The 27,919-nt window shown below is 42.5% G+C and overlaps 1 protein-coding gene across 2 annotated transcripts in view; it reads right to left on the bottom strand.

The window, feature by feature from the left end:
- The window catches only part of RNASEH1 (ribonuclease H1), a 797,310-nt gene that overhangs the window by 362,680 nt on the left and 406,711 nt on the right, over nt 1-27,919 (bottom strand). The window contains exon 7 of one of the 2 annotated variants that reach the window (XM_078647871.1): nt 5,786-6,853. The exons of the other annotated variant lie outside the window; for it this stretch is intronic. Coding sequence (XP_078503997.1) covers nt 5,922-6,853 — 932 coding nt within the window. The 3' untranslated portion in view covers nt 5,786-5,921. Of the gene's footprint in view, nt 1-5,785; nt 6,854-27,919 lie in introns of those variants that run through there. 2 annotated transcript variants of the gene reach the window in all.

Genomic DNA, 27,919 nt, shown 5'->3' with positions numbered 1-27,919 from the left:
CACATCTTCCTCAGAACCAGAGTCCTGTTCAGAACCTGTGGCAAACAAGGGCAAAGGAGGCTGCGTGTCACTCGGAATGGACAGCTGGTCCACAGGTACCTGGCGACGTTGGTGCAAAGGGTCAACGGTGGAAGAACCGGACCCGGATGAAGGAAGCGGCACCAGCGGCAAAGAAGCAAAGGAAGAGGTCATCGTCGTCGACGAAGTCGTCAAAGTAGACGATGACGACGGCATAGGCGTCGACGGAGCCGTAGCTGAAGGATCCGCCGTAGACGGGGCCGCTGGTGTCGTCGGCGATGGTGCCGACGTCGACGAAGTAGTCGTCGATCAAGCTGTCGTCGATGAAGCTGTCGTCGACGGAGCCGTCGTCGATGAAGTTGCCGTCAACGGAGCACTCGTCGACGGGCTCAACGATGAGGCACTTTTAACAACTCTCGTCGACGATGATTTTGCTGACGACGAGGGCGTCTTCTTCTACGACGAGGCGATAGGTATCGTCGAGGAAACAGTCTTAAAGCGGAGGGATACCTTCGTCGACATGGATGTCGTCGACGTAGCCGTCGTCGACGAGCCAGCAGCAGACGTCGTCGTCACCGTCGACGGGCCGGAGACAGCAGATCTCGTCGTCGGGACGATAGTCGACGCTCTCGTCGACGATTTCACATGTTTTTTGGTTAAAACATGACGGGAAGAAGCCGTAGACGCCGGAGAGTCAGCTCTCGTGGGCGTAGACGTAGCAGGAGGAGGTGAAGACACCACAGGAGCCACTGAGAGGGAAGTTTTTTCTTTTTCAAGAATGGAGAAGGCAATTCCTGCACACTGCTACGTTTTGAGGCTGCTTTAGAAGTCCCTGACATTAGGCTATCTGCATCAGAAAGTGGCGAATCTTTGTCTTTAAGTCTCTGCAACCAGAGGAGGAGACGGCCTTCCCTACCTTTAAGGGTCTTAGTGGAAAAGGTCCTGCAAATTTTACATTTGCCTACATCATGGTCGGGATAAAGGCAGTAAATGCACTTCTTGTGGGGATCTTCCGAGTACAGCCGCAGCTTCCCACAAGAAGAACAAGGTCTAAATAAAGACTTCTTACTTGAAGACATTGTATAATTTCACTGGAACACCAGAAGAAGTTGAGAAAACTGAGCAGAGCTTAGGGAGACTCCCTTCACACGACGTGCGGTGGAAAATCTGAGGAACTGAGCTTTGAGGAGAAGGTTCTGAAGGGGTGCTTGCGCCTGATTGGCTTTAGTTCGGACTAACATAATGACAAGGATATGTTACAAGTGTTTTTTTCTTTTCGCCATGTATTCCTATGTAGGAATTGTGTCGTGGTATTTTGCAACTATTTATAGTGTGTATTTTATGTGTTATGTTTTATTATATACATATGTTATGAGTATTGCTATTTTATTTACCGTGGGACTCCCACTTCGACAACAGGGAATATTCAAGCATGTGAATCTATGAAAGACACCCTAATACTAGAGAAAGTGCTTTCCCTACCATTAAGGGTGGAAACTTCAGGATTTAAATATCTGGAGCTCTGGATAACCCAGACTTCAGACACATTCTATGAGGCTAACCAGGAAACCCAGCTCAAATGATTAGAACAGGAAGTGAAACATTAACAATCACTACCAATTTCATTATTGGGGAGTGTGGCGATGCTCAAAATGGTGGCACTCCCGAGGTTTTTATATATATCCTTCAAAATAGCCCATACAAAATTCAAGAGGGGGGGTTTTGCCAGGCTAGACACATTGGTCTGGACTTTGCTCAGGAGTTCAAACCCGGAGAGCCCTGAGAGTTCTCCAACTGTCAAAATATGATTGGGGTATTGCCCTCATAAATAAGAGGGGTGCAGGGGGATGGGGATGGGGATGTGCGAGGCAGCCCCCCACTCAAAGAGTCCTCAAACAATTAGTGCCTCGCCCATGTAGACATCCTTATTCAACGTAGACCGGGTGGGGATATAAATTATCACTCCTACCTTGGATATGTCCAATAACAAACACAAAGGTCTGGATGTGCTCTATTCACTTAAAAATAATCGACACACAGGACCAAATCATTCACCAACAAAAAAGTTGTGAAAAATAGAGCCAGTATGTTTCCTCGCATGTTTAGCAACACACCTACAGGTTTACACATATAATTGCATTTGTGGTGTCCTTCCTTGCGCATGTGCTCTGCATTCAGTCAGCCTTTTTGCCTTGCATTTATGCCTTGCAGTGGGTTAGTTTATTTTCAGCACCACCTTGCATAATATCACCTTGTGAAGAGGGTTGTTTATACTGGGACTTGTCCCCCCCTTCTTTGCACAAATTCACACCCCTTTTACCATGTCCAGGAAAGGAACATTCCAGGCTAGTTGTTGAAACTAACCCGTTCAAAGATGGCCGCCACATGTAGACGTGAGGGGCGGGGCCCCGCCCGCGCTGGTTACATCCTGCCCGACATGCAGTCCGTGTTTGTGGACCGTCGGAAGTGCCGGAGGGACGCGGCACAAGTGAGAGTGTGTTTGTGATCGACTGAATGAGAGCTTGGACTCTGGCCGCGCTACAGATTCCCCTTTTTAATATGTTCCCAGTTTTGGGACAGATGCTGAATCTGTTGAAAGTACGAAAGTAAATGGGGGCTGTGTCGTTATGCTGTTATGTCCGCATCATTCCACGCAGACTTAAACACGAGGAAGCCCAAGTGAATAGACTCTGTCCGGGGTGTTTGAAAGTGCGGGGGTGTTGACGAACGGGAATTACAACAAGGGGCGAGATGCCTGGTGGTTTGTTTACTTTATCGCCAGACAGCATTGACATAACAAACTAGATGGAAGACGCTGGTGTTTGCACAAAAGGGCGCAAATTCCTGGTTGGTGAGAGACATGGTCTGCAGGCGCATACCTGTGGGGATTCTGAAAATATTGTTGTTGTGTCTTTTTAACTCGCATAGGTGACTGTGAATTGTCCAGGTCACGGTCACGGACACGTGGACATTTGGCACGGAGTCCTTAGGAGTGACGCTGGTATGTGCTGACATAGCGCACTCCAGGTAAAGTAGTCTGAAACTGTGTGTCTATATATGCTGCATCAGTAGTGTCCCTTGGATGATGGACTTGAACCACGCCCTGAGCGTGTTTTTTGTTTCACACAGGTCCATTTTTAATGTGAAAAGCTTGAGAATAACAAACCCCTCAGTTGCCCTGATGAAATCGCCACAAGAAGGAGCGATGATACATGTCGGCTTGAGGAGATAATTTGTGTTAGTATACAAGTAACCAATTTTATTTGGTAGTGCTTTGCTGCATCAGAATAAAACGGTACTAGCAAGCAAAGCACCACCACCCATTTTATTAGTTTTTGGTGTGGTTTGTTTGGGGTTTCGTTACGTGTATCTGTACACCTCTCTTTGTTGATCACTATTTGTGTTCTTTCTTCATATTTTCTCACTATTCTCTAGTCCGCACTACTTTCCTGTTAAGTGCACGTTTGTCTTTTCACAAATAGAGAGAGTCGCCGATGATGAGAAGTGGGTATACCGGGAATTGCTGACCGGGAACCCCCTCGGGTTGTTCTACCGTGAGGTACTCTCTCTATTTTTCACAACTTTTTTGTTGGTGAATGATTTGGTCCTGTGTGTCGATTATTTTTAAGTGAATAGAGCACATCCAGACCTTTGTGTTTATGTTATTGGACATATCCAAGGTAGGAGTGATAATTTATATCCCCACCCGGTCTACGTTGAATAAGGATGTCTACATGGGGTATTGCCTTGCCAAATATATGAAAATATTACAAGGCCGCACAAGTCAGTGTGGTGAACAACTGGGCTTACACAGACTGGGAGGACCTGGCCTTTAAAATCAATAGGGCAGAATTGGGAACGCAGAACTACTTGCATCCCACTGTAAGTAGTAAAAATAGCACCTACTGGCAACACAGACAGTGCTGCACATATGGAAAACCTTAACCAGGGAAATGGGGTGGCAGCACCGATTTAGTCCTAAAATACCGCTGTGGGAGGGCTCCAGACTTCGGCCACTGTCAATATTACATGGTTTTCAGGACTGGGATGTGATTGATTATCCCACTTGGTTGATTTGTGGGACGCCAATGGAGTGGTCCCCTTTGTACACTTAACTAACGAATAAATATAAGATGTCAGAAAATCATTGGCTAAACTATGCTAGACTACGCCACATGTGTGTCAATGGGAGAGAAAACACAAGACTCCTCCCCTCAACCCCCGACCCCCATTCCCCTGGAGTCTACACTTCTGGATGGGCGAGTAGACAAAAAAATGTATCTCCTTAACCAATGGCACATTGATGAGAAACACCTTATCTCCCTAAGGACCTTACAGGGGAAGATGACTGGGGGGTTGTATTGGAATGCCTTGCACTGGTGGCAATAAATGGTTTTAGAACGATTTAGATAAAGATTATACACAGAGTACATTATATGCACACTTTACTGTACAAAAGATGTAGAGTGGATATTGAGGACTGCCTTCGAGGTTGGGGTTTGGAGGACACCTTTGTTCATACACTCTGGAGCTGCCCTCAAATTCAATCATACCGAGAGGCGACAGGAACATCACTGCAGGCAGCAACAGGGTTACCAATGGATTTAACGCCAAAGCAGGCACTTCTGGGGGTATGGGACACAAATTACTACTTCAGATATCAAAGCAACTGATATACATTAGCTGTCTAGTCGCGAAGAGAGACACTGTGCAGAGGTGGGGTACAGGGGTCCAACACACCAAAACTGGGTAACCGGAATGGAATCTTGAAAAGTGATGGAAAGGGAAATTTATAAAGTGCGTGGATGCATGAAAAAAAATGTGAAATAAAATATAGGGAGAATGGCATAAGAATCAGGGGTGAACATACGGGGAATTATCATCAGAACAGGGTGGGGATGGCTTTGGTCACCCTTGCCACGAGATAGAAAGTAGCAGGAGGAAAAGTGTTGATGGACATTAGTGAACTGAATAACAACCCTGGAGTAAAGAGAGATCCATCAGGACAGGTCTATCACGTGAGGCCTGTGCTTGTAGCTGTTGTAATGTATGTTTGCTGTACTGTTATAAAAAGATAAAACAAAAAAATAGTATATATAACAACAACAAAACAAAAATTCGAAATGTATCTATGTGGAGTCTGGTGCCCAAATTCCTGCATTGTGGAACCACCCATTCTGCTCTCTGGGTGCGATACATCGGACAGAAAAATAATATGTGGGTAACAGTTTTGACTGCCTCCAGACATGTGGGTAAAGTTTTCCTTACTACAGAACTGCTTCATTGGTAGAGTCTTAAATCTGAACTGCATGTACAATTTACAAGCCAAGGGAGGAGGGATTTCATCAATGGTAGACTCATAGTAAGAACAATATTTTACATCTAGGAATTCTGATGTTAAAGTTCCTCTATACTGGGTTACCATTTGGACAATGACAAACTCCCAGTAACTCCTCTAGATGTCTGCTTTAGAGGAATAACACATCTCTTCAGGAAAGTCCAAAATGTCTCCAAACCTAGTTCACCCAATAGACCTTTCACACATTTAAATAAACCTAACACATGCACTTTTTCAGCTGAGGCTGCATGGGAGGCCCATTTGGCAATAGTAACTTGGTACCTTTTTGTAATAGACGAAACCAGAGGCTGGCTTCCAGCTACTGACAGTCATACAACTTAACAAATACACGTAGTATACAGCAGTAGTGTTAGCCACCATGAAGTCATATGGCATGTCACTCCAAACAAAAAACAAATGCGGCATGGCTAGAAAAAATATTTTTAATCCATATCACAACAATGGAGGGTGGCATTAAAATGGTAACAGGGTTATCACATAGTAACGGTAAAATACAAATACAAAAGCCTTAAGAAGGAACTGTCAGGTAGTTTTTAAGTGGACATCAGTATTGTCCACTCGGATGCGGTTTCTTGCTCTGGAGCCAAATTCTTGGGCTGCTCCGTCTGTGCTCTGGGGACAGAGTTTGTGGACGGGAATTTATAATGGATCCACCTGGTGTAGGAGCCTGTTGTAGAGATGTGTGCAAAGCACTTTGGGGGGCAGTGAATGGTCCAGGTCCTAATGAATTTGTTTTGGGTGGGTGGAAAGTCTCACTATGTGGTGTTACTACACTGCTAATGGGGCTACAAGAGGGGACCTTTGAGCTCAGGGACTGATGAATGGCATTGGTCTGAGCATGCATCACACTGATCAACTCCCTGATCTGATCAGTTTGGATTTTGGCACTCTTATGGAAGGTGCTGCTCATTTCCTTAACCACAGCAATTAACTGCAACTGGCCCTGAGCAATGGAGTTCACAGCCTGAAGCATTTCCTCATGCTTTGTCATTTCATCCCCTTCAAAGGATTCATTGAGAGACTGCGGTTGTCTGTGTTCCCCCGGCAGAGATTCTGCAACCTTCCCCCAAACATGTGTAGCAGTACTTTCCTGTGCACTGTGCTGTGGTGTCCCAGAGGTTAAAGAAGTACATGGCAAAAGGCCACCTCCAACTTGCCCTATTATCACATTCACAGGTGCACGACAAGAATGTCTTAAATGTGCAGGAACTGTGCTATGGCAGTAATCCTCCAGGGAATGTCCATCATTCTCATCTCCTCTGTAGGTCCCCACGGCAGTTTGTACATTCCCATCGCAGGCTTCATCTTTCACCTTCACTAGGCTGGGGTTCTGGCCCTCCACCTTACAGTCAGTCTGATCTTCATCCCCATCATCTAGTTCCTCTTCACTGATGGTATTCTGCAGTGAGGCCATCAGTTGAGTGTCCCTTTCACTTGTGCCCATGGAAGGCACATTCTGGTTCTCAGAACTTTGCCCTATGGAGGGGACATGCAAACATTTGTCAGGGCACACAACAGTGGTACATGATGTGACTCAAACAAAGTACATATGTTGCATATCAAAGAAGGCAAAGACCACACTACGCCTGGCATGATACTATATCACCGTTGTGAGACAGGATGTTGAATTACTTTAGACTACGAAACCATATTTTTGTTGGCATTTTGCACGTGTTAAAAGAAAACCCAGCAGTAATAGCTGGTGAGCCAATACAGGATTTGCAGTACACCTTGAATGTCCATCTGAGACATACAGTGTTACCAATTACACAAACAATGAAGACGGGCAATTGTTAATGGGACAGAAGTGTGCTTTAAAGCATTTCGTGGCAAAGGGCATCAAAGTATATTGCCAGATTGTATGGGCCGTGTGGATGTACAAAAGGAGAAGCAATTCTACATATTTTTATAAAATTCCTTCATATACAGAAAGTGTTAGAGGATCTCAGTGAGACAGATGCATGCTACCATTGGGTCATCTTGTGTTATAATTTTGGTTTCAGATTTAGAATTTAATGAATGCCAATAGCAATTATCTGCATCAGAATTTATTACCAATTTAATCTGTTAGCAATTGTTCTAGCATTATCAACTATGCTTTAGTCACATTATGAGCTGGGCAGGATTTCAGATTACAAAATTATATCCGAATTAGTGGCCACAAACATTTGAGTACTGGCTATTAGGTGCAATTCATGAAGCAACTATTTTTCCACGAGTAGGAACCATGACTAATGGTGATTTAAGGTTAAGATGGGGTACTCTGGATCGAGACGGAATGCTAAAGTTACAAGATAGCTTTCTTCCAGAATATGCATTAGTGTTTAGAGGACGAGATTGCACATATGCGGGTTTTGATTGCCTTCAATTCAACTTGGGTAACTATTTCTGGTGCACTGAAAGGCCCTATGATAAAGTTGTCTAACTTTACATCTACAAATGTGTTGATAAATTCTGTAGTAAAGTAAACGAAAAGTTATGTTGTGCACTAAAAGGTTCCCTTCTAAACTAAGATGACGTCATTTCATGTAGAAGAGTACAAGCAAGCGGTTAATTAACAGGGCTAAGGTCTGGGAGCATCTGCCAAAGGCGTGTGCTCTGATAAGTTTCACTGTTCTTTTGAAGAATTATAAATGCTAATCCTTTCAGAAAACCTGTCCCTTTATATTAGAAAAGAGTATCAAAGTAGAGCACTGGGTCATATACTTTTCTGGCATTTATAATGCAACAGGAGATATACATGTGGAAGAACATTCATGAGCACCTAGAAAGAATGTGCTCTTCCTACTGTTGAGGTGCCAAACGCTATATCAATGAGACACTCCGGCAAAGCTACTGTGCCGGCCAGAGTTCCCCTTAATCATTTTTCATCTAATTTAGATCAGTGTGCGGCTGTCACAACTAATACACGTAATCTTGTGAAGTATGCGTACTATTATTGGTCCCCGTTAATCATAGATTGTGTTTTAAAAAAAGGAAGATGGTGGTAAATAGTTTTGAAGAAGAACATTCAGACCCGAATACAGCATTCATGAATATTAGCCAAAAAAAGCATTCTATCAGGGCAGGTTTGAAATTGTGAAAAAGGTTCTTCATTTGTCCCAGGAACCCCAAGTTCGTGCAACCAGAGGAGGCGGCCCTACATGCACCTGACGGGCATTAGCGATTGAAAGCGTGTGGTGGAGTCCCACAAGGGCGGGCCCATCCTGCGCCAGGAAGAGGTGGGGCAAGGTCACCCCCCTTGGCAGTTCTGTCTGCTGCCATGTTCGTCTACTACTCCTCTGTACATGTGTTGTGTCTAAAAGGTACATTTATTTCTCCCCAGCTGACTATCGTTTGGGCTTTCTTTTTGCGGCCATTGGACAGGTGTATTCAACACTGACTTTGGCCATGATTGGGTGTCCCACGTTCTACGGCCTATTGCTCTCTCCCGGAACTGGGTGTTGAGTAGCTGTGACGTATACCTGTATGTGAAGGAGCTCTCCTGTTGGGGGCTTTTTTGATTTAAAAAAATAAAGATTTCAGCATATAACTTTTGTTTGCATGGTGTTATCGGTTGGGGGGGGAGCTTTGCTCTCTTGTATACTACTGATAATTAGGGTTCATCAGTGAATTGGTTTTAGGATTGGCATAATGGACTCTCCCTCACCCTAGCATTGCACTTTGACTGTTGTGATCATGAGGAAGAGAAAAGCGCCTGCTGTTTTATTCTTGTCACTACATGTCGCTACAAGAGTTTCCACTATTGCAGGCTTGTTTTTTACTCAAGCTGTTGGGGTTGTCTCCAAGGAGATTGAGCTGGCCAAGAGAAGGCGGCCCTTAACTAGGGATGACATTCCCTCTATCTCTCCTTGCCTTCCCTGTTACCACTGGGTGGTGGAGTCAGGTGTTATAAGCAACATCAGAAAGATGGAAGGAGACCAGGGTGGTTCATTAGGGCCTGAGGATCTAAACCAGGAGCCCATGCTCAGAAAGCCCCATTGTCAGCCCCAGGTGTAAGCAGAGGAGATGTGGGCGGGGTGGTGCCTAAACCAAGCAGCATTTTAATCATTGCGGGTACCCAAACTGTACCGTTGTGATGCTATCCCCCAAGGTTAGTCCCCTCTAAGGATGATATGCGGTCTGAGTTAATGGCTGTTGTTGGACACAAAATTAGACCCCGTTCTGCTAGGCTAACCCAGATTGAACCTAGAGTCTTAATAATCCTGGAAGAGGGGAAAAGTGCAGCCGGTCACCCTACCAGCCCCTCTGACCCAGCCTTATCAGGTGGACCCAGTATGCCCCCTAATAACATAGCTTTCCCCAATGGGCCAATTCTGCTCCCGAAGCCTATGACGTGTAAAAAATAAAAAGTGGCTCTCCGAATAAACCTGCACTCCAACAGGGGTATGGAGATTTTTCCCTCTATTAAGATGGTCCGGAAGGTTAGCTGGTTAGGCCCAGTTCGTAAACTATGGGCAGAGGACTGCGTGGTGGTACATTTTAATAAACCTACCATTGCTGCATGTGTCCTGGCCACCCTAAGCTCACCCCATGTTCAACAAGTATTCAAGCACTCCCTCTAGGATTTACAAGCCCAATAAGGTCTACCATTCTTTTGGGCACCAGATGGGGCAGGGGAGGGATTCCAGGGGTAGCTTACCTTCAAGCCAGGCTGAAGCCCCCAACCCTGGGTTTATGGAACTGATTTGCTTCTCTGAGTGACCTTGAGTCATGTGACTAAATACCCTACTCTCATCTTCGCCACCTCCTAGGCTTACACCTACCCCAGAGGTCAACCTGGTTACAAACTAGGGTGGCCTGAAGTTTTTATCCTGGAATATTGCAGGATTATCTGCCACGTTTAATGACCTGAATTGGGGTTGTCTTACCAGATCATTTGCCTTCAGGAGTCCTGGGAGGGGAAAAACAACTTCTTTTAGAAGGATATAAGAACTATTTTCCCCCCGCTGTGCATTCGGTGGCGGGGAGGGCTAGTGGGGGCTTGATAACTTTTATTGCAGTGTAATTAAGTGGGTATATAAAGGATCTGGATTGGGGCGGGCATATCATGCAGGGTCAGAAGATATCCATTCGTGGCTTTATCACAATTGTATTTGTTAACTTTTACAATGCAAAGGCAGGTTCTGCTGGGGTGTCAAACCTCCAATGTTTAGGCTCCGTCATTGATTCTCTGATGGAGTATGGTCTTGGAAGGGCAATGATAATACTATCTGTGGACTTTTATTGTCACTATGTGACTGCCCGTTAGCGTCAGCCACAGCCAAGTTCAAATGCACGTTGGATGAGGGACTCCGTATGACTCCGCCAAGGTGGGTTGGGAGCTTAACTCCATTTTGGGTACTCACAACTTTGTTTTCACACTAGAGAAGCTAGTTTGCTCCCCTCATCCACTCATTCTTCCAACACTCAAAGAGAGGGAAGGTAGGTTCATCATAGTTTATATTTCTCTCAGCTCCATTGTTTTTGCTTGTTTCTAATTTTGATATAACTCAGAGCCCTTTTAGTGGTTACAATCCCGTCTCTGGTCATTGAAGGAGTACCTGTGGCGAGGTGCAAAGGGGGCTCTCCCTTGTTGATCATGGTAGGAGACTCAAATGGTTCCGGGAGGAGGTGTTAAATGAAGGCGTCCCTTTTCTCACGCTGGAAGCATAAGTTAAATGCAAAAAGAACAATTGATGGACAGAATGCAGAACACTGTCATACATTCACCCCAGTACAGAGATCTGGACCTAAATCCATCGTTTTGTTTGCTCACCATGCCATTCCAGTTTGGACCCAGTTATATGCAAATCAGTCTTAACCCTGCGCCCAATGGGAACTATCCAGCCTAAACTGCCAGGCCAGGTCCACCCTGGATTGGAAACAAGCGTCCTAGGACCGGTTTCGGGCTTTCAGCCCTCATCAGCCAGGATAGCTTGACTCCAGCGGCATGGAGAGCATAAGTTAGCCACTTGACTGAACCCTTGAACCTGCACAGGGCTTTTCTGTCAGCATTTGCAGATATTGCTCAGAATGCATTAGCATTACTGATGGCTCTGGTGACAAGCGCTCGCTTGTGGGATCCTAAATGGTCTGTCCGGGATTGCTCTAGGAGCCTCAGTTGTTTGAAGGCAGCTCTTAAGCAGGTTCCCACAAACAGAGTCTTGGCCGCCTCTTGTAGGTTGGCATACAAAATGGTTTTAGCCAAACGTAAACCCAACTTGCGGGAAAATGCTGAGGAGGAGCTAGGCCAGGCTTGTGACCTTAGCGATAGCCTTCTTTTTTTGGAGGGTAATAAATAGGCCTGGTCTTGCAGAGGTACCTAGACCAGTAATTTATCATTTCTCTGAATAACAATGGAGTGACCATTTCAAAGGTATCTATACTTTTGGGTCTGATGGTGCTGGAGGGGACAGGAGTAAGAATAGGGACAGGGTGGTTTCCACATTATATGAAGTCTCGCAGGGCATATGCACGCTCTTGTGTAATAAAGCTTCTGGAACTGATGGGATCCCGTCTAACTTGTTCTTGGATAACGTGGAACCAGTCCAGACTCTGGTCCTGAATGCTGCAACCCAGGTGGGGACGCTGCCCTCGTGATCTACGGCGGCTATTGTGCCTGCTTTCGTGAAGGGGGATCAATAGTTTGAGAATGCCGAAACATTTACCGCAGGTCACTTTGACATGTTCTTGTATAGAAAGGGAATCATCAATAAGGATTCCAAGAATTCTTTCAGCTTTTTTGGGGGTAGGAATGTCCACCAGAGTCTGTCCACCAGGAGGCCTCCCGAATCAAGTGTGCTCCACCGAAAACCAGAATGTCAGTTTTGTCTGCATTACGTTTTAATCTGAAAGTGGCCTAGCCCCTGATAGCGGCTAGGACTCTGACATGCATCAACAAAAAGAGGTATTCCATTACAACATTTTAATCATGTGTTATATCCATCCTGATAAAACAGATTCAATATCTATTCATGTTTTACAGTTCATTTCACTTCATATCAGTTTTAAAGAGAATACAAATAGCATTCATGAACTACAATACATTTCAATACATGACCCAATGCATTTCGGAACTAAATGTTCCTTCGTCCGGGGTTCTGTAGAAAATCAAAGAAGATAAAGAAAACGTATTACATTGATGCCAACTCAACTAATTTATTTGTGAATGATTGTGTCAAGTAAGAAAAAAGAAGGGTGTTCTTACCTAATTGAAAGAGATTGATATACTAAAATGCGCGAAATGCCATTATTCAATATTGTTGGGATCTACGTGCAAGAAGTAGAAATATGGTTTTTGGACACAAGATAACATTGGCATGATGTGTTCAAACTAGATTATTAACCCATGATCTTGGGCTCACCTGTATCCACAGGTGATTAGACTATTATAATGGCAACCTGAAAGTATGAATGAAACCTGTTGAGTTTTTATTTTATGAGGGAAATTAAAAAGTTGAAAAGTAACAAAACAACACCACATGTGAAATATGACTAACCTGCATATGGTGAAAGTCATATGTAAAATTCGGATGTTGAAAAGCCTGCAAGGACAGTGAGTGTGGAGGAGAAAGTAATTCTGAGTCACTTACATAATTCGATTGAGTTGCATAAGTTTTTTTTTAGAAAAACTGTAGATCAACTTACCCGCGGTGGCGGGAAGTTTAGTCTGACCGCGTTTGTATGTCCAAACTGAATTCTATCAATGCAGGTAACTGTGAACAAACGAACGAGTGGTCATTCTTAGTGGCGTCTAAATTATCACTTAGCGAGGTACAGAAAATGATATACGAAGCAACCTACCCGCGCAAGAGGCCAGCTCCGACAAACAGAGTTCTGATTTCCGTGTGGTGACACGAATAGGGAGTCCGTTTTCAGTGTTAGTTTAAACCGGACGTTTAACAGGCAACCAAGAAAGAGGACTACTCAGAAGAGGCTAAACCAGAAAAATACTAACTGTATTTAACCATCAATATGATTTTAAAATTCGCGTGAACACTGACTGTATTTGATCATAACTACAGTTTTATAATTCACGTGTAAATCGATTAAGCCGCGAAGCGGAATTTTATTAATATGCTCCCGAAATAGGATGTTGTGAAACACTTCATGAAAACGCTCGGATAATCATTGCAAAATGGCAGTTTAAGTTTGTTAGCACTGACTTAAACAATGATTGTATAATCTCAAGTTCACCTACATCAGAACATGACTGAAGATTGATGGAAAGTGCGTGAACAAATTCAAAAAATAGAACCTGAAAAAACTACGATACTTAAGTGGCGCCATATATCTAGAAAATTAATGAAGTGACCCGCCTATTTGCGCATATGCTCTCATATGTACCCTATTGAATTAAAGGAATAAGAATAGGTATTGTGAGTGTTGTGGAATAGTGTAACAACTGAATTAAAAACAATTATCGCCATATCACATTATTTTTACAAAATGCAACAAACTCCAGAATTCTTTTTTTTTCAACATATGAACATCATCATGCTACATAATGTAACACATATTTCGTCTAGATCAACAATTGAAACTTGGGATTTCTCATGATGTCTTAATATAATGACGTATTGTGGTGTTTGTGTGCATCTCAAATTCTACTCAAAGGAAGCATGCCATCTCCAATTTGTCATTATGACCAAGGGGTGCTAGAGTTTGCAGCTTTTTTATCCAAAACACTTCTCGCTGTAGTAGAATTTTGGAATTAGCCAAACCGGGTTTCTGTGGTACTTGTTCAATTATTTGAAATTTGATTTGTGCTATTGAGTGTCGATGTTCCATTCAGTGTGCGGCTAGCGGTGATGTTATGCTTTTGTTTCTGATCCTACTCTTATGTTCGGATAGCCTGATTTGTAATTTAGGTTCCGTCTTACCCACATATAAACGTTCACATGGACATTTTATCATGTAAACCAGATGTTCTGAGTCACATGTTGTGAGTGTTTTAATCGTATTTTCTCTCCTGTCCTGGGGTGTAGAAGAATATTTCCAGTAATAGCATTGTTGCAGTTCTTGCAGTTCCAACATTTGCTTGTGCCTTTATGTATACTGTGCTGTCCATTTTCTTGTTTATTTGTCCGTTTAATCAAGAACTCTTAGATTTTGCACCCATTTATAAGCAAATAAAGGTTTTTCTTTGAATAGAGATCCGAAATCTTTTTCTGTCTCGAGTATTTCCCATCTTTTTAAAATGATTTTTTTGATGTCTCATGATGCCGAAGAATATTTAGAGACAAATATCATTCGTTTATTTGGTTGTTTAATTTTTTTCTGTAGAAGAACCGATCTTGGCATTGCGTTTACCTTGTGTATTAAGTTGCTCAGAATGATATCCTCGTGCTATGTACCTCTGTTTTTGTTCTTCAAGTGCTTCCAAAATTCTACTACAGCGAGAAGTGTTTTGGATAAAAAAGCTGCAAACTCTAGCACCCCTTGGTCTTAATGACAAATTGGAGATGGCATGCTTCCTTTGAGTAGAATTTGAGATACATACAAACACCACAATACGTCATTATATTAAGACATCATGAGAAATCCCAAGTTTCAATTGTTGATCTAGACGAAATATGTGTTACATTATGTAGCATGATGATGTTCATATGTTGGGAAAAAAAAATTCTGGAGTTTGTGTTGCATTTTGTAAAAATAATGTGATATGGCGATAATTATTGTTTTTAGTTCAGTTGTTACACTATTCCACAACACTCGTAATACCTATTCTTATTCCTTTAATTCAATAGGGTACATATGAGAGCAGTGCTAACAAACTTAAACTGCCATTTTGTAGTGATTATCCGAGCGTTTTCATGAAGTGTCTCACAACATCCTATTTCGGGAGCATATTAATTAAATTCCGCTTCGCGGCTTAATCGATTTACACGTGAATTATAAAACTGTAGTTATGATCCAATACAGTCAGTGTTCACGCGAATTTTAAAATCATATTGATGATTAAATACAGTTAGTATTTTTCTGGTTTAGCCTCTTCTGAGTAGTCCTCTTTCTTGGTTGCCTGTTAAACGTCAGGTTTAAACTAACACTGAAAACGGATTTCCTATTCGTGTCACCACACGGAAACCAGAACGCTGTTTGTCGGAGCTCGCCGCTTGCGCGGGTAAGTTGCTTCGTATATCGTTTTCTGTACCTCGCTAAGCGATAATTTAGACGCCACTAAGAATGGCCACTCGTTTGTTTGTTCACAGTTACCTGCATTGATAGAATTCAGTTTGGACATACAAACGCGGTCAGACTAAACTTCCCGCCACCGCGGGTAAGTTGATCTACAGTTTTTCTAAAAAAAAACGTATGCAACTCAATCGAATTATGTAAGTGACTTAGAATTACTTTCTCCTCAACAGTCCCTGTCCTTGCAGGCTTTTCAACATCCGAATTTTACATATGACTTTCACCATACGCAGGTTAGTCATATTTCACATGTAGTGTTTTGTTACTTTTCAACTTTTTAATTTCCCTCATAAAATAAAAACTCAACAGGTTTCATTCATACTTTCAGGTTGCCATTATAATAGTCTAATCACCTGTGGATACAGGTAAGCCCAAGATCATGGGTTAATAATCTAGTTTGAACACATCATGCCAATGTTATCTTTTGTCTAAAAACCATATTTCTACTTCGTGCACGTAGATCCCAACAATATTGAATAATGGCATTTCGCGCATTTTAGTATATCAATCTCTTTCAATTAGGTAAGAACACACTTCCTTTTTCTTACTTGACACAATCATTCACAAATAAATTAGTTGAGTTGGCATCAATGAAATACGTTTTCTTTATCTTCTTTGATTTTCTACAGAACCCCGGACGAAGGAACATTTAGTTCCGAAATGCATTGGGTCATGTATTGAAATGTATTGTAGTTCATGAATGCTATTTGTATTTTCTTTAAAACTGATATGAAGTGAAATGAACTATAAAACATGAATAGATATTGAATCTGTTTTATCAGGATGGATATAACACATGATTAAAATGTTGTAATGGAATACCTCTTTTTGTTGATGCATGTCAGAGTCCTAGCCGCTATCCGGGGCTAGGCCACTTTCAGATTTACATGAATGTTAGCAGCCATTAATCTGACATTGCACACATCGAAATATTGGTTAATTTAGTATAATCGAGTGCGGTTTCACACACATACATTGCATTACGTTTTAGACAATGATTGGTGATCCATTCTGCCACTTCGGTGAGGCACTTATGTAGATTGCCTCGGATTTCAATTTGTTTCATGCCAAGAGAAATAATCAACTGTGTTTTATCAGCAAAAGTGTAGACCATAATGCTCCATTCCTACACATCATTAGCTAGTGGAGCCACATAAACCTTAAAATGAGCAAGACTTAAAGAAGAGCCTTGTGGAACTTCCCACTCAGATTTGTGAGAACAGGATCTAAAAGTGCTCAGCTGAACTGTGAATGATCTATGCTTTAAAAAACAGAACCAAACCATTGAAGGACTTTAGAATGTGTGCCAATATCAAAAAGTTTATTAATCAGCATACTGTGTGAGACAGTATCAAATGCAGATGAAAGATCTAGTAGGACCAGGGCAGCGGCCTTGCCCTGATCAATTACTAATCTACTTTCATCCAGTGCAGCCAATGTACACTCTGTACTATGTTTAGCTTTGAAACCAGTCTGTGAAGGATCCAATGAATTGTTATATTCTAAAAAGATTTGCTGCCTATTCACGAATTGTTTCAGAATATTTGACATACATGGAAGAAGCGATATCGGCTGGTAATTGGAAAGGATGGACGTATCAATTTTAGGTTTTATGGCTGTGGGTAAGTGCCGCTTTATTTCGAACATTAGGATAAGTTGCCTCTGCAAATTTGAGTAAAATGCGGGCTAGTGTTGCGGCTAACCAAGAGTAAATAAAATTCTGGCACGGATCCAGAGGTGAACCGGATTTGACCTCCTTCATCAGCTTTAAGACTTGTTCTTCCATGACATATTCAAAGACTCCCAGAAGGGTGGTAACATCTGGGTTAGGGCGCATAGAAAACCAAGGAGATTCCTCTGGAGGTGGTTGGGCCTTGAAAGATGAATATATCATTTCAATTTTATCAGTGCAGTAATTTCCGATTGCTTCACAGTGAGCTTCAGTAGGGGGAACTGATTGAGATAAACAAGTCGGCTGAGCAAGTTCTTTCACAATTTAAAATAATCATTTGGTGGAACTGCTGTTTTCCTCAATTATTTTAATAAAATAATCCTTCTTAGCTCCCCTAAGGGCTTTATGATATTGATTCAGTTGTCGCTTATTAAGGTTTTTGCATTTCATTTTAGTTATTTTGAGTTCCACAGTGAACTATTTTTTCAGAAGGCTGGCTTCTAAAGGATTTATTGGCATCCAAAGGAGCACATTTATCTAGTGAAATTATAATAGCCACATTTGAAGATTCAATCTGTTTGCAGAGAGGTTTCGCCTTATAATTCCGGGAAAGTTTTAAATGACTGGAGAAAGTTTCCTCAGTTTTGCGACTCCAGGGTCTCTTCAGGACAGAAGAAGAGTCTACCAAAATATTTTGATCATTAGGAAGAGTGACTAAGAACGCAACTAAAAAATGGTCCAACCAAATTCGTGGATAGGTGTCCCAAATTGTAATAGTTTCAATATTGGAGTATAGGAGATCTAGTGTATGGCCTTCACTATGTGTAGGGCCACTAATCCATTGCTTGAGTTCAAGTATACTCATGTCAATCTCCAATAACTAAATAATGATCATGCTTTACACTTAGAGGTTAATTGTGCAAGAAGGTTGTTGGTCACATGGGGGTCCATAATCGGAAAGTCTGTACTGCAGAGAACAGTACCTCTAAACAGCTGGTGTTCTTTGTGGGCAAGGTGGAAGTACATGGTCGCTCTGCCGAAATCTCTCCACTTGGCATTCATGGACCTTACGTCAGCCTTTGATAGTGTTAACTGCGTGAAGTTGGGAGTGCTGCTTGTAGGGTTGGGGTGGATTTGAATATTGTGGCTTTATTATCAGACCTGCATTCTGGGACCTTGGCATTGGTGCAGTTCTTGCAAGGCACAGAATGCACCCAACCTTTCCCCACAAGTAGGGGTGTTCACCAGGGGTGCATTCTTGCTCTCTTCCTATTCACACTCTACATTAGTGGTCTTGAGCAAGCTCTTCTCTCCATCCAGTCAGAGAGTGGGAATGAGATCGCTTCTGGTATTATTTGCAGATGATGCAGTTTCTCTTGGCCCGTACTGCTATGGGGTTGGAGTTACTATTGGACAAATCTGTTCCCTTTATGGGTAGCCTGGATTAGGCAGTAAATTTGACAAAATTGTATGTCATGGTAGTTGGCCCTCGGTACACTAATTCTAAGACATTCAAGGTTGCCAATCACACCATAGCTAAAGTCTTAGCCTTCTCCTATCTAGGAGTGTTATTTGATGTGAATCAACATTAGAAGCCCCTACATGATGGGAGGAGAATGTGAACTCATGAAGGCCACGGGGTTGTGACCAGCTTAGCGATTAGGTTGGGGTCTTGGTTGCCACGTATTTTACTCAAGATCTATCAGGCTAAATGTATTTGGTAGGTCCTGTATGGCAGCGAGGAATGGGGGAATGTGAAGTCCGACAATATTCAGTCCACCCAAAAACAATTTTTAAGAAGGCTGGTGCAGATAAAAGCGTCCTGGTCTTCTCTGTCCAGGAGGAGCTTGGATTAAGATATGTAGCAGATATAGTAGCTCATAGTCCTTTGATGTGCTGTATTAAGATTTGGACCAGAGAGGGACTCAAGTTAAACAGACAGACCTTTTCAGTCTGCCTGTCCCTTGACCAAGCAAATAGAATTTATTGGGTCACGTATGTGAAGACAGCTTTCACCAACCTATGCCGGGCGGACATATTTCTGAAACCCCACTCGCCATCTCTTAGAATTGAGAAGAGTTAAGAACGTGTTTCTTGAGCGAGTCACGTCATCTAGATAACGAGCTGAGCGGATGAAACTCATAGTGCAGGGACTTATGCGTTTGAAAACAGTTCAGGGTGCCAGAGCCATATTTAGCACAGTTTCAGAAGGGAGGGACAGATTTGCTTTGGCCGTGTTCAGTTTAAATTTGGTACACCATCTTCTGGCATCTCCCAGTGGCTGGTTCCATCCTGGCACCATGTTGCCATGCTGCTGCAACAATAGGTCTCCGCAGGACACCTTACATTTTGAAATGTTTCATAAATATTTTACTGTGCCTAGAAAGCAGACCATCATCTTGTTACTGAAGCACCTAAACTTTAAGCAAGTACTTCCAGCACTTATGTATCTGCAGCTGCTTCCTAATGATCACGTTCTATGTGATGTTACCTACTTTTTATGTGCCATTGTGAGATTGAGGTTGTCTAGACTCGACTGATCAATGTGTTGTTGCCATGGCGCAATTTTATGGGCTTTAATAAACTGTATGTTAATCAATTTTTACCTTTGTATTTATTGTTCTCACCTTATATGTACAACTGTATGTGCTGTGTTATGTTCATTTATGGTTGTTTTTACAACCGAATAAAGATTTTATGATAATGAACCATCCTTCGTGGACCTCAATATGACTTTTGACCACGTTCATAGACTAAAATTAGAAAGATACAGGAATCTATAGGAGTTGACCCTGCTATCAATAAATTATTGAGGTGCATGAGCTGTAATCTCATTGTTAGAGTAATATAATATAGTGCACAGGTACTTTTGGTTTAGAGAGATGGTTATTGCAACTTGCCTCTACTATTCATTACATGTTTACAAATATGTTACACACTACTGAGAGTTTATGGTGAGGATATACCGAGATCGGAATGTTGATGCTAGTATTATTGTAAAGCGATGCAGCAATTCTCGCAATTAGAACACAAAGGGCCATAAGTATGAACACATTTTCCCATAGACACAGAATGGGTAAAACCCTTTGATACATCTGGCCTAATAGTTAGAAGACCTTAATTGATTGTTTTGTGTCAATTATAAATGATCTGTATTTAGACACTAACATTGCTTAAATTATTACACCTCGCTATGGAATCAAAGTCTAATAAACCAAAAACATTTCATACTGTGAACAAACCACCCGAGCCTGAACAGGCCTTCCCATACTTGGGGTTGCTATTTGAGAACAGTAAAAGAAGATCTTAACTGTTGCAGGGTAAAAAAAAGTATTCAATCCTTAGGGCCATTATTTGGCTTTGATTGGGTTTTAGACTGAAAAGTAAACCCTTAGCCCATATGTTTTGACATCATGTGGACAAAAATCACAGGCATAAATTGTGCAATAAGTGCAGCGATGCAGTGAAGGTGAAGTGCACGTACACATGTGATTGAACACAGTTAAAAATCAACATTAAAGCAACATTAAATGAATGAGCTCCAGTCCTGTTTCTAATCACAATTCTTTTAAACACCAAACTCCTACATTTATGACCAGGGACATCACCTTCACCGCGTCATCTGCACTTTGTGACATTACACAATTTATGTATTTTTTTTGCCTATGTGATGTAAAAAATTTATATCAAAAGAATTGTGTTTCTACAATGAAGGCCTGCATATTGTATTTACTACGATTGATTAGGTTGTTTCAGTCAAGGTACCTCTAATTTAGTTTGTGTAGTTACTACCATAGAAAAAGAGTCTCACTGGACAGTTGCGATTATCATTATAGATGTACCCTGTTAACTGCTGGCTTATAGGGTTGGTCTTTGTGGTTACATAACTCACAATAGTTCGTAGATAGTTCCGCTGCATCCAGAGAGCAACCACTCTCAGGCATTCACATAATCTAATTCAGGTTGATTCATAGTTTTCCACCACAAGCGGTCTGTCATTGGCATAAGACAGTATTTCAAATCCATGGCCCCTACCAATTTCATCTAACGGTGCCACATAAACATTAAAAAGAGTGGGCTCAAGTAGAACCCCCGCAGCACCCCGCATGAAGAAGTAATGACCTTAGATTTAAATGGTGGCATTCAGATAGAGCCAATAGGTTTAGGCTTGGGAATGAGAATTTATTTTAGCTAAGGATTTTTGACTGGCTCCTGTTTTTAAAATGTGTTTTACAAACATGGTATGAAAAATCCACTGGGTGGTATTTATCGCACCCAACTAATTATGACTCAATGGAGTTGTATACCACATGTAATGAGGGTGTGAGTTATCTAACAAAGACCATGTGATGTCCATTCCTGTGGTCACTTGGTCAAAGGTTATGTGAGGTCAGGGACTCAAAGACCATGTAATGGTCACTTCCTGTGAGGTTGCGGTGCTCAAAGATCTGCTGTTGTGGCTTTCATTCTCCAAACTGCTCTGAAATGTTGATATTCATGTTATGTATAAAGTTCTGTATGAGGTATGTTGACCTACAATAGCTAATTGAGGATGGTTGCTAGAAAGTTAGAAATAGGATTCCTGGTTGGAACACTGTGGAGGTATGTACCCAGGCAAGGCAGGAACCACCACTCTACTCAGGGTTAGCTAGATACACACTAAAAGATAACCTGTGCTCACCCACTGGTAACTTGGCGCAGAGCAGTCAGGCTTGTCTAAAGATTTGTTCACAATTATCCTCACTGGGAACCAAAATCCCATTGTAGCACTTGACTCACATAGGGTAGTTAAGCGGAGCATTCGAAGGCCTACTCAAGAGAGGTGATGTGGGCTAGTAATCACAACTCACTGGCATGTAATAATAACACCCAATAACTGATTGTTCAGTCAGTATTGGTTCTTTAGAAAAAGGAGAACTACATTTATTACACACACACTTACTTAATACTTTGAAGTAATTTTAAAAAATATGTACATTAGCAGATGAAAAATATCATAGGCAATCACTGGTGACCCCCTAGAGGGGTCCCCCAAATATCCCAAGTGATTTCTATCATTTATTTTGTACTAAACACATTACTTTTGCAGAAATCATTGTCACTATCGTTATACTCAAGTTCATTTAATTTATAATCTCGGAACTCCATAGAGATCCACATAAACTGAAAGACCAACAACAAAGGAATTTTTATCCAACATAATTTCTACAATCCTAAGCAAGAGTAGACAGTATAAAATCTCCAAATATAAACATTATAATATTTAATACAATAAAAAATAATTAAAATATCCTTTATGCCCTTAGTGTTGTAAAACGATGGGTTAAAAACCTAAGTTAACAATTGCTTCCTTCATCTTATGAGCCTTAATACAAATTTAAAAAACACTTAAAAAAGTTAACAAGCATTCACAATGCAATAGGTCTCCCAATAGCGAGATTTGTAGCTATTGGCATTGTTAATGGCAATTCCTTGTATAATATTAAAAGGCATTGCGAGGGGTGAGAGGGGCGAGAGGTGAGAGGGGCGAGGGGAGGGTGGTGAGAGGGGAGAGTGGTGAGAGGGGCGAGGGGAGGGTGGTGAGAGGGGAGAGTAGTGAGAGGGGAGAGTAGTGAGAGGGGAGAGGGGAGAGTGGGGAGAGGGGAGAGTGGTGAGAGGGGAGAGTGGTGAGAGGGGAGAGTGGTGAGAGGGGAGAGAGGGGAGAGTGGTGAGAGGGGAGAGTGGTGAGAGGGGAGAGTGGTGAGAGGGGAGAGTGGTGAGAGGGGAGAGTGGTGAGAGGGGAGAGTGGTGAGAGGGGAGAGTGGTGAGAGGGGAGAGTGGTGAGAGGGGAGTGATAGTGTAGAGGGGAAAGAGTGTTGAGAGGGTAGAGTGTTATCGCATTTGTAATACAAGCGCCAGGATGCCCCTTCGCTGGGGCAGCTGCGCGCAATACAAATAATAATAACATAACATAACATGTTTAGTATTAACGTGACAGATGTATTGATATAACAAATAAAAAAAAATTTTCTCCAAAATAATATTTAATACTTAAATAAAAGTAATTTTAAATTATAATGGCAATATCTTAAACTTTACTAAAAAACTTTTGTGAATGTTATGTTCAGTGTATTGTGGTGGTGTCCCCGAGTGATGCGGTGGTGTCCCCGAGTGATGAGCGGTGGTGTCCCCGAGTGATGAGCGGTGGTGACCCCGAGTGATGAGCGGTGGTGTCCCCGAGTGATGAGCGGTGGTGTCCCCGAGTGATGAGCGGTGGTGTCCCCGAGTGATGAGCGGTGGTGTCCCCGAGTGATGAGCGGTGGTGTCCCCGAGTGATGAGCGGTGGTGTCCCCGAGTGATGAGTGGTGGTGTCCCTGAGTGGTGTGGTGGTGTCCCTGAGTGATGTGGTGGTGTCCCTGAGTGATGTGGTGGTAACCCTGAGTCAAGTGGTGGTGTCCCTGAGTGAAGTGGTGGTGTCCCTGAGTGATGCGGTGATGTCCCTTATTGATGCGTGAGGGTGTCCGTAAGTAGTGTGCCGGTGTCCATGAGTGAGGTTAGGGTGTCCCTAAGTAATGCGGTGTTGGCCATGAGTGTTGCCCAAGAGTGATGTTTGTCTATAAAGTAATTTGTAAAATGTGAATGAGAATGTGAGCATGTTTACATAAAAAAGTAGAAAAAAAGAAGTATTGTAAGTAAATAAATGTAAAGCACATGCTAAAAGCTTAAATATCAACTTTTTCATAAATACCCAGTGGCTAATGTAGGTGCAGAGATGGTATTATTTACCTTTCACAGATTTCAAATGTGACATTTTGCATTTTTTTCTATGGATGGGCTCGGTATTATTTCCCACAAAATAATAGTGTCTATTTTTAGAATGAGCATGTAGTGTGCTGAAATGCTCTTATTCCGTCTGAGAGTCGAAGCCTCCTTTCCCCGTGGCAGCAAACCTGAGCACTTTTTAGAAGGTGCCCCATCCTCTGTGGCGCCCGTCCCCCCGTCCCGCAGATATTCAAGGCAGGGCTTCTTTTGTCTTGCAGGCGTACAAGGAACAGGTATGAATTGGCGATTGCCCAGGCAATTATGCATGAAAACGGGCCTAGACCTTGACACTCCCAGCTCCAGCCGAGTCACTTCCAGCCCCTCGCCTAGGTGTCTCCAAGTGAACTGCAGTCTGCAGTTTCAATAAACACACTCACCCCGACAAAAGCATAGCATACAGGGAATGCTGTGCATTGAACGATAAAGGTTGTATCCCTTCACCATCCTTTCACTCATGTAAAAACGCGCAACTTGCATTGGAATGACTGTTAAGGAGATGTCCTACGAAAGGAATTATATTGCAATTCAAAGACGAAACGTATTTCCTGAAACTGTGACAGTGTAACATTATCTTAAATGCGTGTTCATACACAAATGCTGACTGTCACCATGCAAAAGTTTGTGTGATTTTGGAGCTTGACCTTTCCAAATGTTGCCATCTTTCGTAAAAAAACTCTTTTAAAAGAGCACTCCGCAAGCAGCATTTCTTTTAGTAAAGACTTTCAGTGAGCTGGTCTTTGCATGGGAGCCAAAAGGAACAGGGGAGTGATCGAGTGGGAGGGAAGTCTGGCGACAGGGGGCTGGAGAGGTGATCCCTTTGAAGGCATTGCGCAGAGGGGGGCGGGGGAGAGGAGGCGGGGGAGAGCTCCTTTGAAATGCGGCTGGGGAACAAATGGGAAGCTCGTGCACGAGCACTTGCCGAAATTCGGCCGCCTGGTTCAGCTCCTGTTTTGGCCACTATAGATCGACCATCTACAATGCGCAAGCGCATTGGCAGAGGTCGACCTAAAAATCCTAGGACAGAACATTTCATTTGGTGGCTCATGAATAGAATCAATTAGTGCAGAGGAAGAGAGAATGGATATTTGTAAACAAATTGGTCTCATCCATTTACGCCAGCACAATAATAAAGCGGGACAAATAAATAACACATTGTTAACATCCTGAATGGTATTATTACACAAATTACAAATCGGGGAAGAACCATACCATTAAGACAGTACAGGATTTAAGGGGAGAATACCCTGCCTCAATAATAGCCAAAAGCATCGCACTCCATGGGGCAGGTTCCAGGAACTATAGGCCTGTACTTTATTTATCATACAGGAGTCAATGCCCAAGTGGATACGTCTTTAACCCCTTCAGCGCGGCGCGAATTTTCGCGCCGTGCTGAAGGTTCTAATGAGCCTATGGGCTCATGACGGAACGGTTCCGCCCCCCTGATCGCCATTTCTATTTCTTTTTCAGAAGGCGATCCATACAAAGAGGGGTCTTCCTTCGGTGCAATGTACTTATTTGCCATTGCATTATCTGCATACAAATCCTGAATAAAGCTGACCCATTCACGTTCTTCAAAGGCCACAGGAAGTGATCGAGATCTAGCTCCACATCCCTCTCCGATAAGACCAAAACATTTTTACCTGGCCTTTAAAGGCTGCTTCTCTCAGTTTAATCCAAAGGTTTTCTTCCCTCTCTTTTCTTAACTTCACCTTTACCCGGGTCCTCCTCCTTTTTAATAGTGATATTCTATAATATCTTTCTGAGGAGTAATTTAAGTAATGTTCCCTAACTAGTTTATTTATTTCAAGATTTAATGGCAGGAGGAATCGGAGGACTTCTTTAATGCTTTTTCTTTGGTTTATCTTCTTTGCAATTTCTACCGCTTGATTTATGAATGTATTAAAACTTGCAATTTCTGTTCCAGTCCAACTAGACAATTTCTCTAAGGTGATGTCTAAGATACTATCAAGGCCTAAGATGGCCTTGTTATCCCAATGACATCTCCCTGTTTTCTTAACAAAACTAATAGATTCACCATCTAATGCCCATGAATCATGCGAAAACAAAGTTAAATTTATAGAAAGAGTTAGTAATTTATGGTCACTACAGAAAGAATTAGAAACCTTTAGGTCTTTTAAGAAGAACAGGCATTTACAATGCAACGGTTTCGCCTTTGACAAAGTTAGAGCTATTGGCATTGTAAATGACAAATTGTTTATTTATGTATTGGTTTTAAAAACAGATAAATAAATGGCATTGTCATTTACAATGTCAACAGCTTAATTGTTCGCAAATTTCTGACAAGATAGGTCAAATCTGGTTTGGCAGGGTATAAGCCAACTGTTATTATGTTATGTTAGTAACATGTTACTGACTGGGTAATACATTTGATATATATGACTTCAATTGATGTCCTGATGCCTATATGTCTAGACATTTAACTATCTCTCTGTTTCCTTCTCCTCTTTCTTTTATATGTGTGATCTACATGCCTTATTGTTCCCAGGGGTCCACTTTTAGCAGCCTGTGACAGCTACGGAGGCCGGCATTTATTTGTGACTCAGAGTTCAGCTGTAATAAGTTGCTATAAGAGGCAACTCATGGTATTACAAGTAGCATAACATCAAAAAGCGACACGCTGCTTAAGTAAATGGTACGGTATCTCCAGACATTCGCATAGAACCCATAATAAAAGATATGAGATAGCAGGAATATAGCGAGTGTTGTTAACCGGGCCGCCTCTAGGCGCTGGAGGGAATTTTTGACGCCAGACTCGCACCACATAAGAATGGGCTGACCTGAGTGTTTCGGAAATTAAAGCGCTTCCCGCAGTGCCTGCAGCTTGTATAGGGACAGGGTATGCCCATTCAGTGGTAGGCTTCCCTGCTGAGGGCACCTCTTACAGTGGTGTTTTCTTTTATGTGAATGCGCCGGGACTTTAGCAGTGAGGTCTCTAGCTCTATTCACGGGTACAGCTTAAATCCACCTCAGCCACTTTTGTCGCTCTCTCTCATAGGATCACGGATCCACCTAAGCCTCCTTCCGTGGCTCTCTCACTCTCTCTCAGACGGAGCTTCTAACAGACTTAACAGCCCGCTGGCTTTCCCCACAGTAGAGGAGCTGCTCCTAGTAGCACTGAGGTGGCGTAAGGGCCAGAGCTGCCGCCTTTTGAACTGGAGAAATGAAATACCAGCATTTGTAAAGCGCACAGCTACCTCGGGAGAGGTGCCCTGGCGCTGGGGGCCCACGGGAAGATTGAGCGAGCTATTGCCCAGAGTCTCACTGGGCTAACCTGTCGTGGGTAGCGGACCCTGAACCCCATGGTCCGGAGTCAGGCACCCTGGCACGCTGGCCGCTGGGCCACACCTCTACCACCAGGCTCGAGTCTCGGCGTCCGCTCAACATCCTGTATTCTGGGCAAATCACTTAATCTCCCCGTCCCTACTAAAAAGGAATGTGTCCTTATGTAATGTAACTGGTGCTCGTGTAAAGCGCTCCGATACTTTCGGGTGGAGTTCGCGCTATATAAAACTGCAACAAAAAAAACAAGCATTTGCAATGCAATAGGTCTCGCATTTACGCGGCTTTGAGCTATTGGCATTGTAAATGACAATGCCTTTTATTTATGTTTTGGTTTTTATAAATGAAAGGCATTGTCATTTCCAATGGCAATAGCTTAAACTCGCGTAAATGCGAGACCTACTGCATTGTAAATGGTTGTTTCCTATTGCATTCATTGGCGACGTGACAAATACTGATTTAAATGTAGACACCTCAGCTATTTCAAAAAGATTCAGTTTGCCACATGTTGCATGACACACAGATAAGGGCACACGCTCACTTCCTTAAAGTGCAAAGAATTTCAAGTAACTAAAATAGACGGCTGTGTTAAC

The sequence above is a fragment of the Lissotriton helveticus genome, chromosome 6 (genome assembly GCF_964261635.1).
Source record: "Lissotriton helveticus chromosome 6, aLisHel1.1, whole genome shotgun sequence".
Taxonomy (NCBI): domain Eukaryota; kingdom Metazoa; phylum Chordata; class Amphibia; order Caudata; family Salamandridae; genus Lissotriton; species Lissotriton helveticus.
Note: the sequence above shows the minus strand (reverse complement) of the source record. Positions and strands in the feature narration are given on the sequence as shown.